Here is an 18,698-nt window from a genome sequence, read left to right as displayed (position 1 = left end):
GCAGCAGCATTGCTGTTGCTGCGTTGCACCAAATTCTAATGAGTGCTTGCTGCAGAAGGAAAGGTGTGCTGCTTCCTGTGAAGCTGTGACAGCAGCAGGAGGAGGAAGAGGAGGAGGACACTTACGCTCAAAGCTTCACATTTTAGTCATTTTACAAAGTCCACATAAAACAAAGTGAAAGACCAAGTGCTGAGGCTGATGAAGGATCATTAAAGGAAGGGAACAGGCTTCTAAACAGCAACCAGCAATGCTGAGCATAACAGTTAGAAATGTGGTTATATTCAATTCAACTTTATTTATATAAGGCAAATTACAACAAAAGTAATCTTTATCATGAGGATGTACAGAATGAAGTGCATGTAACCAAGGGTTCTCAACCTTGGGATCGTGAGATCTGAACAATTTGAGCCAATTTTTGCTTAATTTTACCTTTTTTCTCCTTCAAATTTCAATGCCTTTTCTCTACATTTTTTCCACTTCCAAGACTTTTCAGCACAATTTTTACCCTTTTTCTGCAACTACACCAAGTTTTCCATATTCTAACCTATTTTCATTACTTTTTCTTGCCATATTTTGCTTCTTTTAATGCATTTTTCTACAAAACTCCCATTTCTGACACTTTGCCATCAATTTTCAATTACTTTTCTGTTCATTCTTTCCACTTTCAAGACATTTTCAGCACTTATAAACCCTTTCCACCAATTTTCCACCTGATGTCACATACGATGACCCATTATTGTCACTTTTAACCTCTTTTCACCATATTTCAAGCTTTTTTGCTAATTTAACCACATTCACCATTTGTCGTGTCCATTATTGGCCAGGTTAAACTAATTCTTCCAATATTGACACTTGAACCCTTTTTTTTTTTTTACCACTTTTTCTGTGTTTTTGCCCACTCTAATTTGCCACTTTTAACCAATTTCTGTGGTTTTTAAAATCCCATTTCACCACCTTTTCCACCATTTTTGGTCACTTTTAACTAATTTTATTTACATCTTTAAGATGACTATATACTATGACCCAAATAATAGTAAACTTCCTGGATAACAGTGGATATTATTCAGATGATGAAATGTGGTTATATAGGGAGTCTCATCCCAGAGGAGAGAATGAGCCGTGTGTGGCTCCAGAGCTGGGCTGGATGAACCAGCAGGTAACTGGAGATGTTTCCGTGCCTGTGTGTGTGTACCTGGTGAACCAGCAGCTCTGCCACCTCCACGTGGTTGTTGAGAGCAGCCAGGTGCAGCGCCGTGTAACCGTCGTCCTTCTTCTCGTCCACGATCCACGGCCTGGGAAGCTTGGACAGCAGCACACGCATCGCACTGCCACACAGAGAGAGGACAGGAACAATAAGTTAACCAAATCACCAACAACACCCATACTACAGGTGTAAAGGAAAACTGTGTATTTACAGAAAACAATGACATCACTTAGTTTATGGAGCTCTGCTACAGGCTGATGTAGCTCAATCAGTCATAGATTTAATCAGCCTGATTATTCCATCAGGCTCTAATGCAGACATGGGCAACTGGCGGCCCGGGGACCACATGCAGCCCTCGGTCTAATTTTGTGAGGCCCCCAAAGTAAATGCACAAAATACAACATTACAGGAAGATACAGTAAAAGACAAAAGAAAAACACACAAAACTACTACAATACTGAACAAAACAACAACAACAGTAACACACAAAACACTCCAAAAAACTACAACAAAAATATACAAAACCACTCAAAAAGCATGACTCAACAAACCCACTCAATTACAAACAAAATAGAAATAAACTAAATTCACGCCCCCCCCAAAAAAGGAAAATGACAAATACACAATATCACTCCAAAAGACATATTTTACAAGAAAATGACAGAAAATACAATAGAAATACATAAAAAACTCGAAATAACAAAGGACAACAAAATTACACAAAATGACTGAAAAAACAAACAAAATTACAACAAAGGTATACAAAAAGACAAGAAAAACGACAACACAAATGCACAATATGACTCCAAAAGACACCATACATTTTACAGGAACAACACACACAGGACTACAGGAACACACAAAATGATATAACAAGCAAAACAACAACAAACATATACAGAATGAGAGAAAAAAACACAAAGTGACAGTAAAAACTCTGTTGTTTCTTGTAATAATGCTCATTATTCTGAATGCTGACATTCTACATAATGTGGCCCTTCCATCAAACTAACATATTTTGTTCATTAATAACAGTGTTCAGAGTTTCCTCATGGACTCAAACAGATGATTATTTACTATTATTATTTTATGAACACAAACACACATCAGAGCCACAGTGATAGAACACGGTGTACCTGAACCCTACTGACCTTGTTTAACTCCTCATACTCATGCACAGCAGGTCTGTGAGCTGCGACAAAGGCAGTGTGAGCGTGCATGTGAGCTTGCACGTGGTCCACTAGTGCAGAGCACAGAGAGAGAATGAATGCAGCAGCAGCCTGTGATGATGCTGCAGCTAGAACAGCTCTCCCTCTGGACCAATAAGAGAGCAGCGCTAGTGCTGCTGCTGCAGTGATGAACAGCCACACACACACACGCACGCACACACGCACACACGCACACACACACACACACACACACACACACACACACACACACACACACACACACACACACACACACACACACACACACACACACACACACACACACACACACACACACACACACACACACACACACACACACACCTGCATTGCTTGCAGCATCTCCAACCACTTAATGCAGAGAAAATGCTGCGTGGACGTGAGCGTGGAGCCGCGCCCATACACTCTGATCTCACTACTGAGTGCGTGCTGAGGGCTTTAACGCATCAGTGATTCCCAACATAAGGGGCGTGTCCTCTTTAAGGGACAGGCAGCGCACTGCAGGGGCTACATGATGGTCACGCTACATTTAGGAGAAATATGGATAAAAGAGGAAAAAACCACATTGCTGTTTCACTGACAGCTGGGACCTTTCTGTGTAGCAGTTTGCATGTTCTCTCAGTGCTCATGTGGGGATTTAAAGCTAAAGTAGTAAATCTTCTACTTTGGATCATCTGCATTTTGATTAAAAACTATTAAACTATAGGTGGAGTTAAATCTTGTGAATTAGTTTATTTTCTAAATTCTTCAGAAGTGAAAACACTAGTTCTGTGAGATCGAGCGACAGGGAGCTGCTCCATGCTTTGATCTCCAGCAGACTGGACTATTGGAATGGTCTTCATCAAACAGATCAAAAAGGTCAGAGGTCATAGTCCAGTTTTAAAGTCTTTACACTGGATCCCAGTCAACCTTAAGGTTTGTTCACACCCAACATGACTTCAGTGACTAGGTCTCTTTTAAAGGAGACATACAGTATCATGCATTTAAATCCTTATTTTTTTTTACATATAAATCATACAGTTGTGGTCTATATAAAGCGGAACTGCAATGCTTGGGTCTGAATTCCTCATTATTATAGCTCCCAGACCCCTTTTCTACCCCTTTTCTGATGTGCTTCTGAGAGCAACTCGTTTTGGTGCGGTCTCTTTAAATGCAAATGAGACACTTCATACCCCGCCCCCTCTCCAGGTTCAACTCCACCCTGCTCGGGAAATTTATCATAATTTTATTGCTGATTTTAAATGCTTTCTAATGTTCTTAAGTTGCACTCTTTAATCATGTGAAGCACATTGAATTTCCTTGTTTATGAAATGTGCTATACAGCTAGATTTCTAAGCGTGAGTTAGTGTTATATGTGAAAAGTCTGTTGATTGATTGAGGAAATGTAAATTTAGTTTAATACTACAACACTGGCTCTTTAAACAACGTTAAACAAGGCCAAACTATAATAAACCATCAATGCAAGGCTTAGATTCCCAGATAACACAAATACTGTATTACCAGCTCCAGAGTCTCTTCAATAAGTGTGGAGGATGAAGACAGATCTATAGACGTCAGTGTGTGCCATGACCCAAGGGTTGAGAACCACTGCAGTAGATCCAGCATCTCAACATAATGAGCTTCATAACAGCTGTTAGTCTGCACTCATTCTCATTGGTTTGTGTGTTTAACTTGATCTTCTCCAACGGCCTTCCTGATTGGCTGAGGGTGTGTGAACACTGACCAATGTTACACACTCTGACGACTGCTGCTCACATTAACATTCATGCTCCACGCTGCACAGCTGCAATGCAGGTAGAGAGTGAAGGAGTGATGAACCTATGAGGGAGTGAACTGCTGCTGCTGCTCAAACCAAACACGTGTGAACAAAGTAATCAGTAACTATTGAGAGTAATCGAACGTTTGGTGCAGAATCTAAACCAGAAATAAACTGAGTTTATTTTGCTCTGTAGAAAAGAAAATATCTGCTGAGCCAATGGAGTTTCTGTTTATAGGCAGAATACAGAGGAGCCACTAGGGGGCCCCAGAGAGGAGTCATCAGCCTCATCTGAGGTGAATGAAATAAAAGTCTTTGAAATAAAAACAACAGAATATGAGAACAGAAAAAACCTCCAACACAAACTGTGGCAACGTCAGCTGACCTCCATTAAATGTTCTGATATCATTTATAAAATCATTTAATATGTCTTTTCTACCGTGTGTCAAGTAGTGAATATTTAATACTGCACCAAGTTACAGTTACTTTCTACTATTCACATATTAGATCTCAGACAATATCTTCCATGTTTAAGTCAAACTGTTACTGTGACGAAATTATCCTCAACTGAATCAAAAATAGAAATGAATTGCAAATAAAATCAAATCGATTTGGAAAGTCTGAATGTATACCAAGCTCTATCACTCTCAGCATCTAAAGCATGTGTCAAACTCATGGCCCAGGGGCCAGGTGCGGCCTTTTGGAGCATCCTATTTGGCCTGCGGGAGAAGGTAAAAATGACAAAAAACATGAGGTGCTCACAGTTTTTCCTGGTGCTTTTATCAAGTGATTGCAGTCATTTTTTAATGTTAAACTCAGAATTTTTACAAAATTCTTAAATTTTTATCAAATAGTTACATAATATTTCCCTTAATTAAATAGAAATTGGTCATTAAATCTAGGAAATTTAAAGTGAAGATCCTGTTGGGACTGATATCTGTCACTTATTGCTTGATATTGTTGGTTTCTTACATAGTTAGTATTTCATGTATACATAAGTGTAAACTAGGAACAATAATGTTGAAATTACTTGTTTCCCAACATTAAATCTGTACCTCACTTAAGATTAAACTGCTGCTTTTTTGGCCCCTGAACTAAAATTTGTTTGACACCCCTGATCTAAAGTATGTTTGTGGGGTTTCAGTTCAACTGGTGACCGTCTTAACTGGTGACCAACAAGAACAACTTTCACATTAAAATCCCAATCGTGAACTACTGCCCACTTTAGCTCACACTACATTTTATAAAAGACATCCCCTCACCTACGCACACTTTCACAAAATTTTTCTCCATAAATAGAAAACATGTGAGTAAATGTGCAGCGATGCAAATGTCAAAAACTAAAAACATTTGAGCAGACTATTCTGAAACCTTATTTACAAGATTTAACTGAAAAAAGCCCCAACATGCAAAACGGAAATGTAATTAAATGAAATAAAATAATGAATTTATGTAAATAAAGTGGCGATATGAAGAAGGAGGAGATACTTATTTTTTCCATCATTTAGAATGAGTCGCTACTGGTTTCCATTTCAAACTGAACAACAATGTGACCTATAGGTAAATATTTCAGCCGGTAGCGCTACCTTGTGTGCATGTAAATATAAAATGATGAAGTCCATCCACCCTAAACCTATTAAACCTCATCCACACTACGTATCTGCAGTGCAGCTGTCATCCAGCAGGAGTCCAGGCCAGTGCTAACATGAGGTGCTATCAGAGGACTGGGAGGTGTTGAGGAGGCTTCAGGAATATCCCAGAGGAAGCAGGAGAGACACCTTTATTTGGAGCTGCTAAGAATAGCAGCTCAGCCTGCAGCCGCTCCACCAGGCCTCACCGCTGGAATCGATACGTTCATACGCTCAGAGCTGAGAGCGGAGAGAGGACGACCAGCCCAGGACACATACGGAGAGGAGAGGAGAGGAGGAACTATTTTTTGCGCTGCGTGACCAAATATGGTCGGTGAGGTGCTGAGACGAGACGCAGGAGTAGCTCAGGCTGTCATGGTTAAACCCAGCACCCCCTCACCCCACCATGACCCTCCACACCCTGAGGAGTTCAGCACTCTCACAGTCAGGAAATCCAACAGACCCTGAACGCAACACGACACCTGCTGTCAACGTACAAACTGGGTCAGTCAGCTCTGAGAAAAGACACCGTCAACATGACACACAACACAACACACACAAGACACACAACATAACTCCAACAACACACACAACATAACTCCAACAACACACAAGCTACAAAACACGCAAAATAACAACATTTAGGGCGACGCACGCAGAAGTGAAAATTTTTCCAAGATAAAATACTTGTGACCATTATTTTGTTATACTTTATTGATTCTTTGTGGCTCACTACCAGATTGACCATTTTATTGGATGATTTCTAAAACGTCTCGTTCACATGGTTCAAGTGGTTTCTGACAGTCTGTGCAGCAGCCGCTTCATATTCCATCCATAATTAATTAATAATGGCTTAGATTTATAAAGCGCTTTTTTCAGGGAGACTCAAAGCGCGTTACAGAAACAATTATTCATTCATATAAGTGGTGGTAAGCTACATTGTAGCCACAGTTGCCCTGGGGAAGACCGACAGAAGCGTAGCTGCCATTCGGCGCCTACGGCACCTCTGACCACCACCAACATTCATGCAAAATTCATACCCATTCATACAAGGCAATGTCGGTAAAGTGCCTTGCCCAAGGACACAGTGACAATGACTTGGATTGAGCGGGATTGAAACCCCCAACCCTTTGGTTATTGAACGACCCACTCTAGCACTGAGCCACGGTCGCCCAAACACAAGATACTCTGATTCACAGTTACGCTTAAAGGGGACATATGATGGTTTTAAATCCTTCCTTTTTAGATATAAATCATACAGTTGTGGTCTATATAAAGCGGAACTGCACTGCTTGGGTCTGAATTCCTCATTATTATAGCTCCAAGACCCCTTTTCTACCCCTTTTCTGATGTGCTTCTAAGAGCAACTCGTTTTGGTGCGGTCTCTTTAAATGCAAATGAGACAATTCATACCCCGCCCCCTCTCCAGGTTCAACTCCACCCTGCTTGGCCATTTTTGTAGTTTGATAGAAGAGATATGGCTATGTAGCGGCGCAGAAAAAGTTTATTCACACGTTATTTACACAATGTCAACAACGGAATACTTGTCCATCCAGCTTTACATGTTTGAGCCAGAGTCTGACCCGGCGGAGCGAGATGAAAATGAAGATGATGAACCTGCAGAACCCTAACAAGTGAGCTAACACAAGCACCGAGCTAACGCTAGCGCCAAGCTAACCTCACGAAATGCATTTTAATACAGTCTTTTCAAAGACAAAAACGGCAAAATGAAATGACTAATGAAAACTTTAGACTTAAATTAAACCACGTAGGCCATATCATCAAGGATCTAAAACGAGCACACAGCGCTAACATATAAAGACGGTGCAACTGCTAATGCTAACAAAACAATGACAGGGACGTCTTATCATCACACTTTTTTGCATTATTTACAGCTTACCGGAGTGCTCTGTTCGTCATCTCCAAAGATAGAAGGAAATGACCCCTCAATCAGACAAAGTCTTTCGGCAAATCCTTCTTTATACTGGTGGAGGTTGCTGAAGCAGTCATCCTTGACGTGCTGCGCGCACACAAAAATGACCTTACCCACAGATGTGGGTACATTTCCGTGAAAAATAAAACTCAACCAGGCACTTTGAAAAGGTTCTGATGCTGGGAGACGGTGTAATGAAGCGTGTGGGTTACTACATCCAACAACCAAACATTTTGATTTATCTCGTAACTTCTGCATCCTGGAGCTGGACTACAAAATAAAAGCGAGAAATAAAAATGGCGGATTGCTCGAAGTGTTGGGCCTGGAGTCGATGTCCTAATTTGGCAGTTCCGCTGACGTTATTGTTCAAAAAACGTTATAGAGAATCGAAAAATCGAAACAGATTGAAAAATATGACAGAATATAAAGATATCAACAGAGCACCTGAAGAGATTAATTTGAACTTTTCTGTGCTTCTAAACAATCTAAATATACATCAAAATGCATTTAGGGCTAAAAAAGTGGATTTAGCATGATATGTCCCCTTTAAACCAGTTCCTCTTCATTCAGCCTCAATGGAGACCAGCAATGAGGGGATGGTTCGATGTCTCCTTGATGAGTGGCTCAGTTAAAGCTAATGATAGACGAGGAGAGGATGTGTTTATTGATGTAGATGAAGTGAGAGAGAGAACACAATCATCTTTGACAGCTCACTTCATCAGATGGGTTTAGATCAGATGATGGACCTCTATCAGAGGACAGACCTCAATAGATCTGCTCCTGTCCTCTCTCACACACATATAGAGAACAGATCTGTTCATGTACTATGTCAAAAACATATAGACAATATCACATGCTTGTTTGGCTTAGCACCTAACAACCACTCCCACATGTTTGGGGTAGCTTAACACATAGCGGCCAGTGCCACATGTTTGGTTAGCTTAGCACGTAGACACCGGTCCATGTTTTGTTTGCTTGGCAGGTAGTGACAAGTCCCATTTATTTGGTTAGGTTAGCACGTAGACACCAGTCCTTAATTTTGGTTAGCTTAGCATGTAGCAACCACTCCACATGTTTGGTTAGCTTAGCATGTAGCCAACAGTCCCACATGTTTGGTTAGCTTAGCATGTAGCAACCACGCCACAATTTTGGTTAGCTTAACATGCAACCACAAGTCACACATGTTTGGTAAGCTTAGCACATAGCAACCAGTGCCACATGTTTAGCAACCAGTCCAACATGTTTGGTTAGCTTAGCAAGTAGCGACAAGCCCCACATTTTTGGTTTCAAGCACGTAACCACCAGTCCACATGTTTGGTTAGCTTAGCATGTAACCACCAGTGCACATTTTGGGTTAGCTTAGCACGTAGCCATCAGTTTACATTCTTGGTTAGCTCAGCACCTAACCACCAGTCCACGTTTGGTTAGCTTAGCACGCAGCCACCAGTTTACATGTTTGGTTAGCTTAGCATGTAGCCACCAGTGCACATTTTAGGTTAGCGTAGCACATAGCCACCAGTTTACATGTTTAGTTAGCTTAGCATGTATCCACTAGTCCTACAAGTTTGGTTAGCTTATTACGTAGCTACCAGTCCCACATGTTTGATTATCTTGATTAGCATGTTGTGGTGGTGGCAGAGCGGGGTCAAAAGGTAAAGGGGCGTGTCTTATGATATGATGTAATGAGCTGATCATTGAGCTTCTCTAAAACCTACGGCGAGTTTTTTGCAGTGCAGCATTCACAGGATGTTCCAGTGGAACTCTCTCTCTCTCTCTGTGTGTGTCTGTAGGGGAATGCATGAACCCTCCTCTCCTCCTCCCTCCTCTCTCTCTTTGACTCCATCACTCCATCCTGCCTCCTCCTTCCCTCCCCCAATCAGAGGCGCTGATTCAGCGAGTCAGGCAGGCGTTCAGCCGGCTTCCACCATGGCTGCAGCAGCTGGATCCTCTCAGCTCACTACGGACCTCTGCTCATGGAGGGATGGAGGGATGGAGGAACTAGAACCATCACTGGTTTTTAAAGGTAACGTCTGCTCAAGGACTCAGGATGGACCCTATGTGCTCCTCCTAATTCCTCTGGACCAGTTTTTAACCGCATGGTCTGAGCCTGTGAGGGGGGACGCTGCTCTGCTGCCACACAACTTCATCTGAGCTTTCAGCCTTTATCTTTCACACAAGTTCAGCAGAAATATGAAGAAGAGGATGATGATGATGATGATGATGACGATGAAGGTTGCAGGTGCTCACATGGTGCACTGTGTCCATCAGTGGGACACACTGCAGCAGCAGCATCAGTGGCTCATTAAAGCTCACAGAGCAGCTCTGCGGCGCTGCTCAGACGGGACGTCTCTCCGTTCCCTTATAAAGGATGGCATCTGTCTGTGTTTAGGGGAATGGGCTGAACCCGACCTCAGGGAGTGGGGGAGGGATGTGGGGGGTGGAATGGAAGGGGGGGGCACCACTGCAGCCTCCACCGACAAGGAGGTAAGTTTTAGTTTAAGGACGAGCTGCACTTTCAGGACAAGGACGGAAATAACGGAGTGACGCTGCAGAGCCGAAAGGGAAGGGGGCGGGGCCTGGGAGGACGGACAGCTCACAGCTGTAGAACACAGACAGGGAGGGGGCGGGGCTTAGGCTTAGGAGGTGGATGTGTGTCAGCAGGATGAACCTGAGGACTAACCCACATACTTCACAAGGGACCAACACTGCAGTGCACAGATGCATCAATTTATATACTTAAAACACTTTATAAATTTCATATATCACTGATTAGAGAGTAAACACTAAAATAATAACTTTAACTTGTTAACCCTCCTATTATCCTTGGGGTCAATTAGACCACATTCGATGTTTATCATTCAAAAAACTATATTCTCATAAGAACTAAGCAATAAGAAATAAGCAGTGCCTGAAATCATTTCACATATTAAATATTATCTTTAATCTGTAATTATTATTTATCATAATTTTTCCAAATAAGTGCTACTACACACACAGAAAAACAAGAAACAAAAAAAGGATAAGAAGCCAAAGAGTGAGAATATTGATGCTGTGATCAGTTCCTTCTGTTTCAGGGTAGAACAGTGGTTCCCAACCTTTTTTTTTTATCATGTTTGTTATACTGTGTTACAAATACACAGTAGACAGGATTAGTGACAAGCTGTGCCAGCTCAGACATTTTTTTTTACTGCATTTTATTTGAACTACATTTATATTTGGCAAAGTAAAAGTATAAAATAGAGTTGTTTAAGATGTTATGTGTTAATTTGAAAAATAATAATTAAAAAAAATCAATAACAAAACATTTCAGCCGACACCACATGGGGTCCCGACCCCAAGGTTAAACGCTGAGGCGTTCAAACGCAGTGGGACGCCTTGGTCTTGTCCTACCATTGGACACTTTTTAAACGGTTTTTATTGTTGGACTTTTTCTTCCTGTGACAAGTCGATACAAGACTGCATCTGATTGGACGGGCCCAGCTAGCAGAGGCCACGTGTGGAATGTCCTGGTTCATTAGAGGCTTGCTGACCAATCCCTCACCTGGGTGCAAACCCTGATCTACCATGCAGACCCAGGAACCAGCTGAGAACCAGCTTCAGTTTCAGCTTCAGCTCCTTCATGTGACCTCAGAGCAACAAATGCAGCTCACAGTAGCTGCTGCTGCTAGCCATGCGTTAGCCCAACGTTAGCCGAGCGGCTGAAATCGGAGACGAAAGTGACGGCATTGGGGGGGGCGGGGCCTACTGGGAATGGAAGGCCTGCAGAGCTTATAGGTGCTCCTCACAGGGAGCACACAGTGGTTCCTGTGGAGGTCACTGGGACAGTGAGTGGGGGGCGGGCCCTCAACGGCCCCTCAGCCCTACATGGAGACCCAGAGGAAACGTGCAGTGAAAGTCACCTCAGAGCCTCAGAGAGCTCACTGCCTTAGTGCCTCAGAGCCTCAGTGGGAGGGAGAGACGTGGACGATCCTGCTCGGCCTACGTACTTCTTTATGTGCCCATATGAACATCCACAGCTATGGAATGTAAAGAAGTATGTATGCCTGGAGAGGGAAACCACACCGATGTCCAGGGAGCGGGAAGGAAAACTTCTCAACACGTGGGTCGGGACCAAAGAGAGGGCCCATGAGGCAGAACAGTAAGACCTTTGATTTTCTTCACACGTCTAACAAGATTTGATATTGAACACATAATATTCTACAGTTTGCATTTAGAGACACTTTAGAAAGTTAACATTGAATAAAAGTTTTATTTAATAACAAAACAAACAAATTGTGAGGGTGAAATAATGTTTAATACGTTTTTAAATAAACTGTATACTTCCAACACCTGAGGAACAAATTAATGAACACGTTTAGGTTTTAAATGATAAAGCATCCCATCAAAAGTTAAACTTTTACTATTTCAGCTTCAATTGCAACATTTCTGAGTTTTAATGTTTTCTTACAAAATTATATTTCGGACACCACAATCTGTTCATTGTTACATTATGTTTACTTTGACTTTTTTGGATTACACTCAAAATGAGATAAAATGGTTAGTTTTGTGTTCATAAAATTCAGATTTTGGCTTTAAATAAAAATTTAGCTCAAAAAGTGTTTTTTAAAAAGACTGTTGATAAAAAATAGAATAAAAAATGTTTGAAAAAATAAAAGCAATAACTATAGTTAATAAAATAATAATACAATGCAAGTATAAGCTTTAATAAATTATTGAAAAACGACCAATCAAAGCACTCAGAAGAACTCCTGCAGGATCCAATATAGATCAAACAAACCTTTACGTTTATCAGAGAAAATATGGCGTTTTTTAGCCTGTAAGGGACAGCACGGGTGAGTGAACTTGTTTCAGGGCAGGGCAAACACACACAAGTACACGGCTTGTGAAGCACACAATAAGCATTAAATAAAACCATGTGCACATAAAGAGTAAACATTGGTACGAGTGACTCTTTGTGACGTCAGCGTATGAAAGCGGGGCCTCCGCTCCATCATTGGATGATAGACGTGGAGGAAAAAGGGGAAATGTTCCCTTTGTGTGAGGAGAGAGTTGCTGAGGATGCAGAAAAACCAAAGCCCTCGCTGCCTTTCTCTCTTTGTCTCACGTTTGCTACGCTGGCCAAACGCTTTGCTCTCCAGATTAGAGGATCAGGATCAGGATCAGGGTCAGCTATGACCGGTCAGCTCATTCTGACTGTTGACCCACTAAAAAAACCTGCACGGCTGTGCTCAGCACCTGAACCACGGTTTGACTAGCTTTTTAACACACAAAGCTTCCTAAATCATACACGTTTTATTATCATATAAATTACAACTCAATGTTGACAAATCTTACATAGAACGTTAGAACTCTTTAAAAACTGTAAATATTCTCCAATTTATCATTCATAATTATTTTATAATTTGATGTTTACAGACACATTTTTGCACGTTACATCTTTAGGCATATTATTAATATTAAAAATGATGATCGCAGCAACACATTTTTAAATAAAAATCTAATCATTCAAATTAAAAGATATTGATAATACACCGACATTAAGCTGTTAATCAGTCAACGAGTGTGAAAACAAGTGAAAAATAGGTGAATTGTAAAATAACTTAGTTTGTTGTCATTTTCATCATCGGCTTCAAGTTTCTTTTAAAACAAATTATTTACAAACTAAATTGTAAGAAGAAAAAAAAACTTTTCAAAAGCAAATTAAAGAGATGGGATAAATGTTTATTAATTGATATTAAACTTACACAACTTTAGCAGTGGTTGATTACAAGATTAATAAAGGGAATTTAGGGAAATTGTGTGAAATCATATGAAAATAAACCTACCAAACATCTCTATGATAACATGCATTTATTTATATAATTTTAATTCATTCAAACTATTCCAAAAGTCCGAGCATATCTTCAGTTGTTCTTTAACATTTAGTTATTCAGAATTATTCTTTAAAGTCTGTCAACCAGTAATCTTTGAGATAAAGAATTATACGTTCATATTTTAAGTTTATTTCACCATTTAATTTTTCATTATTTTATAAATTTCAGTTTAAACATTCTCCAGTAAAATTGAAAAGCTTTAATGTGAGCTAAATAATTAATGTAAAATCAAACATTTTCCTTTTTTCTTCAGCTTTTGTTGTGCTTTACACAGTGTGTGTGTGTGTGTGTGTGTGTGTGTGTGTGTGTGTGTGTGTGTGTGTGTGTGTGTGTGTGTTACTCTGAGTGACAAACGCAGCAGATGCTGACATTATCAAATGCTGAGAGCCCGTCTGTCCTTCCCTCCCCCTACGCTGCCTTTTCTGCCCTGTTATGGCCCTGAGACGTGTGTGTGTCTGTCTGTGTGTGTGTGTGGTGTGTGTGTCTCTGTGTGCGTGTGTGTTTGTAGGTGTGTCAGTGCATGTGTGTGTGTGTTACAAATAGACCTGGCTCTGCTTGGCCGTATCAGGCCTCGTGTTGACCTGCATCGTGTCTGCAGCAGTTTATCCCTCAGCTGTCGCTCTGTGTGTCTGTGCGTGTGTGTGTGTGTGTGTGTCTCTCTCACAGATTACAAATGTAAAAGTGGGAGCTTGAATTAGTCCAAAGAAGTGAGTTAGTTTGCAGTAACACTGAGCAGTGCTGCTTTACTCTCTCTCATCCATCCATTCATTTTCAATTAATTCACATTTTTCAAACTAAGAGTTTTCTTTGGTCATTTTATTTTGAAGAATTGTCACTTTTGCTTTTTTTTGACAGTTTGGTTAGACTCAGAGCTGAAGTGACGCCACCGTGGAGCGTATATAATTATTTACTGCAGGGAGAGAGTTTCACCAACACTGAGTGTAGACAGAATTAAGTTTTACTTTTTGCCATTCGATTTATTTCATAGCTTTTAGTATTTAAACTTGTCTTTTTAAAAACAAAACAAAAATGGCGGAAATGTGATTTACCGTAAAATTTCTAATTTAGAAAATATCTAAAAATTAAAAATATCAAAAACCATTTTTTTAAATCTAAAAATGAATTAAAAATCTTGAAAATCCCAACCTCGTGTGTGTTGTGTTGCTAGAGTTGATCAGTCATGGTGTGTAACTTCTCTTTCACAGATCACTGATGAAGCCTCTGCGTCGCATCGTCACACAACCACGACACAATGCTTTGCTAAAGCTGGTAAAATGGAACCAAATCACCTCTTCAATGGATTTGGTCCCCTTCAACCAGCTGTAGCTATGCTTTGATGACCACGGAGACAGGCCACGCCCTCACGCCCTCAGCCAATCAATGCACAAAGAAAAGAGGAACAACAGTAAAGATAGTAAAGGTAAAAAAGGGGGAAAACCAGAGTAAAATACTAAAAACAAGGAAATATCTAATAAATCATAATGTGCTGCAATAGTTACATGATTACATGATTATGTTAAGCCTGTACCTGTGATACTGTGATGTTTCTATGAATAAAAAGTGTTGAACTGTGTGTGTATCAAAGCCCAATAAAGAGCTTTGGATGATGGTGGGTCTCTGTGTCCTTATCCACTGCTTTCAAAAATAGGATGAAGACGTGCAGCAAGAGCTATTTCAGAACCACTGCACTCACATGTCTGTGTGAGAATGTGTGGCGGACACACACACACACACACACACACACACACACACACACACACACACACACACACACACACACACACACACACACACACACACACACACACACACACACACACACACACACACACACACACACACACACACACACACACACACACACACACACACACACACACACACACACACACACACACACACAAACAAAATAAAGCTGCTATCAGTAGATCAGGGCTGTCTAACATACGCTCACTTACACAAAACACATTGTGTGACATTAGTACCAGCAGCTGCTGTTCCTAACCTGTCCACTGGGGGAGAACAAACAGAACAAACCAGCAGGGGCAGCACGCGCACACACACACACACTTAACAGAAAACACTGTTCTGTCCATCATGAACAGAGAATGAAACCACCAACTGGACCAGCAGCCACTATGAAGCACGGTGGGAGCAGCATCATGCTGTAGGGCTGCTGTTCTTCAGCAGAGACAAAACCAATGAGAGACTAGGAGAGAAAGTAGAACCCTCAACATCCAGAGCTCCAACAGACTGGTTTCATCAAAGTAAGTCCATGTGTCCCAGTCCAGAACTTCATCATCATCAACATCAACATCTGCTCTGGGTCCAGGGTCAGTCAGTGTGCACATACTGTTACACACACACTCACATGCATACCGTTACATGCACTGTACTGGAACACACACATGAACTGTTACGCACACTGGCACACACACACACACACACACACACACACGCACACGCACACACTAACTGTCCCATTGGTGTGTGAGTGTGAATGAGCTGATATGTAAAGCACTTTGTGACCTCTGTCTGTGAAAGGTGCTATATAAATAAACATTACTTACTTACTTATGCACTCTGCTGCTACACATCCCACTAAACACTGTGCTACACGCACACAGTTACGCACTATTACACACTACTACAAACTCTGCTACACACACACAGTTATACACTAGCAGCTGTGTTCCCAGTAACACACACTATTACACACACTCTAACAACACTGTAACACAGCCAGTCTTCAGTGTTAACTGAAGCTAAAGGAGCATCAGTATGTGTGTCCTATGATCCATATTGTCTTTTAAAGGAGAATCTGAGGTTTATTTTAGCTGTAAAAATATTTCCTCCTAATGAACTTTACACCTGTTTGTGTCCAAACGTCATCAGTGAGGTTGTGTAAAGATGAAGCAGCAGCAGCATGAGTGAGATCATCATCATCATCATAGGTTATCCTACCTGGGGTTCCCCCTCAGAGCAGCGTGATGCAGGGCGTTGAAGCCGTTGTTGTTGGTGATGGTGACGTCAGCTCCAGCTTCCAGCAGCACTGACAGCATGTCGTCTCTCTTTTTACTGATGGCATCATGTAGGGGCGTGTCTCCCTCTGAGTCCTACACGTTAATTAAACACATTAACACAACGTTTAATCTACACTGATACACTTTGATTAATTTTAAATACTGAATGAGTGACTTTGCACATTATTTTGGTTATTGAAAGAGTAACTAAATCCCCAAAGCACGTTTTTTCTGCTGAATGATTAATTAATTGTGTTTGAGGTAGTGTTTTTGATTGATTCAAGTCTAACTATTTTAATTATTACTATTTTAAACATTAGGACCAGTTTGGCTGGACACAGTTGGAGTATATGGTGGATTGTCTCTAGTCAGCTTCTGTAGATTTAACTTTATTGGAAAACCTTCCCTTTAATCACCATATTGGATTTAGAATTTATTTAAAAAATTTCGACTTTAACTTATTCACTGCCATTGATGTAAAAATACATCAACTGTGTTTTTTGATGGGGGTTGCTAGGAGACAGTGTGACGAAGTCCTCTCATGAATATCAGCCTTGTACTATGATGTAGTGACCAACTGGTGGCATGTAGGTGGCAGCAGCGCACCTTTGGATGAGAGATTAGCCATGATTATCACCATCACTGGGGATGGAGAAGCCAGGAACGAGGCAGAAAATGGCGCTACAAGGGAAGATTGTGAAGTTACCAGCAGCTCACACTCAAGCAGAGGAAGTGTGGACCTAAGTGGACTACTGAGAGTGTTGCGATCATAATAGGAAAATGATCAACAACCCAGGCCAAATGTTTCGACTCGGCATGTCGGGAGGAGGAGGAAGTTGCGTGTTTGGGAACTGACTCGGATAAAGGCCAAAATACAGTAAGCAAACCATCCAACTCTGACCCAGATAGCAAAACAATAATAATTTTGCCATCAAAAGCCTGGTCTCATTGTTGTTTTATAGGAGGAAACCAATGTTGAGGTGTCACTAAAGCAAAAAAAAAATTTTTTTAAAGTCACTGACAGGTTTTTTCAGAAAAAGCATTCAAAAGCATTTCATTATGATATACATTTTTAATATACCGTCGTACCGGTATATATACACAACGTTCGTAACGATACGCTGCGCCATGTCAGACCGGAGCCTTTTCAATGTTGCACTGCGAAGGTAAACAGAAGACCTCTGGTTACGGTGTAAATGGATAACTGAAGCTGCAGAACTGGTAGAACATGATGACACAGAAGAACGTGTGTCAAAAAGAGGAGCCCTGTCTGTTGTTTAGTCGGCAGAGCAAGTTGGATGCAGAGCGGAGGTGGAGAGTTAGACCTAAGTTCTCAGATGTGCACCCACACGTTTGTGAATAAAGGAGTTCAACAGCAGGTAAATCCCTACAACATTTGTTCTGCTTGGAAGAGACCAAACGTATCGTTAGCCTCTCTGGTAACTAGCCTGATGCTAGTGTGTGTGCGCACTGCGCACAGATGTTTGAGGGCGTGTTTGTCTGCTCCAGACAACTGTTTGTTTGCACGTGCATGCGTGTTTGTGTGCGTGCGCTCGCGCCAGTGTTTGTGTGATTGGCGTGTGCGCGTGTATGTTTGTGTGTGAGAATAAACCATTTTAAGTCAATCTACTGCTGTATTTCCTATATCAAGCACCTACAGCAGAACGTGCAGGTGTGTTCTATTTCAACCTCTATCTGCAGACCTTACACACTTTATTTAGTAAGCAGCTAATACATGCTCTGCACCTGCAATGCCAACAAAATTAAGTTGTCGTACTTCATCAAGAAAAACATACATTTCAATCTGTGAAATGAAATGAGGAAAGTAAGCATTAAGAGTGCAGTTACTAAAAGCACATTACTGGCCTTACTTTACAGCACTGTGGCACTTTTATTTTCTTAATTGTCAGACATTTTTATTTAATATTATTTAATCTTTCACTAAAGTTTAAAGTGATTTTTGTTTTTTATTGCTTGACTGATCAAGCTATGTCACAGAAGTGCCCTGTTTAGGGTTGAATGTTAAAATAAGGTGAACAAAATAAATAAGGGAAATCCTGGATCTGTTTTTTG

At 41.0% G+C, this 18,698-nt stretch overlaps 1 protein-coding gene across 5 annotated transcripts in view; it reads right to left on the bottom strand.

Moving 5' to 3' along the window:
- The window catches only part of mib1 (MIB E3 ubiquitin protein ligase 1), a 48,885-nt gene that overhangs the window by 12,997 nt on the left and 17,190 nt on the right, over nucleotides 1–18,698 (bottom strand). For all 5 annotated transcript variants that reach the window (XM_028472623.1, XM_028472624.1, XM_028472625.1 and 2 more), the window contains exons 12-13: nucleotides 16,567–16,718; nucleotides 1,193–1,325 (exon numbers count right to left, since the gene is read on the bottom strand). In XM_028472623.1, the coding sequence (XP_028328424.1) occupies nucleotides 1,193–1,325; nucleotides 16,567–16,718 (285 nt within the window). The remainder of the gene's footprint in view (nucleotides 1–1,192; nucleotides 1,326–16,566; nucleotides 16,719–18,698) is intronic.

Source organism: Gouania willdenowi, chromosome 17 (assembly GCF_900634775.1).
Source record: "Gouania willdenowi chromosome 17, fGouWil2.1, whole genome shotgun sequence".
NCBI classification, from domain to species: domain Eukaryota; kingdom Metazoa; phylum Chordata; class Actinopteri; order Blenniiformes; family Gobiesocidae; genus Gouania; species Gouania willdenowi.
The sequence above is the reverse complement of the archived record's forward strand: the minus strand, read 5'-3'. Positions and strand labels throughout refer to the sequence as shown.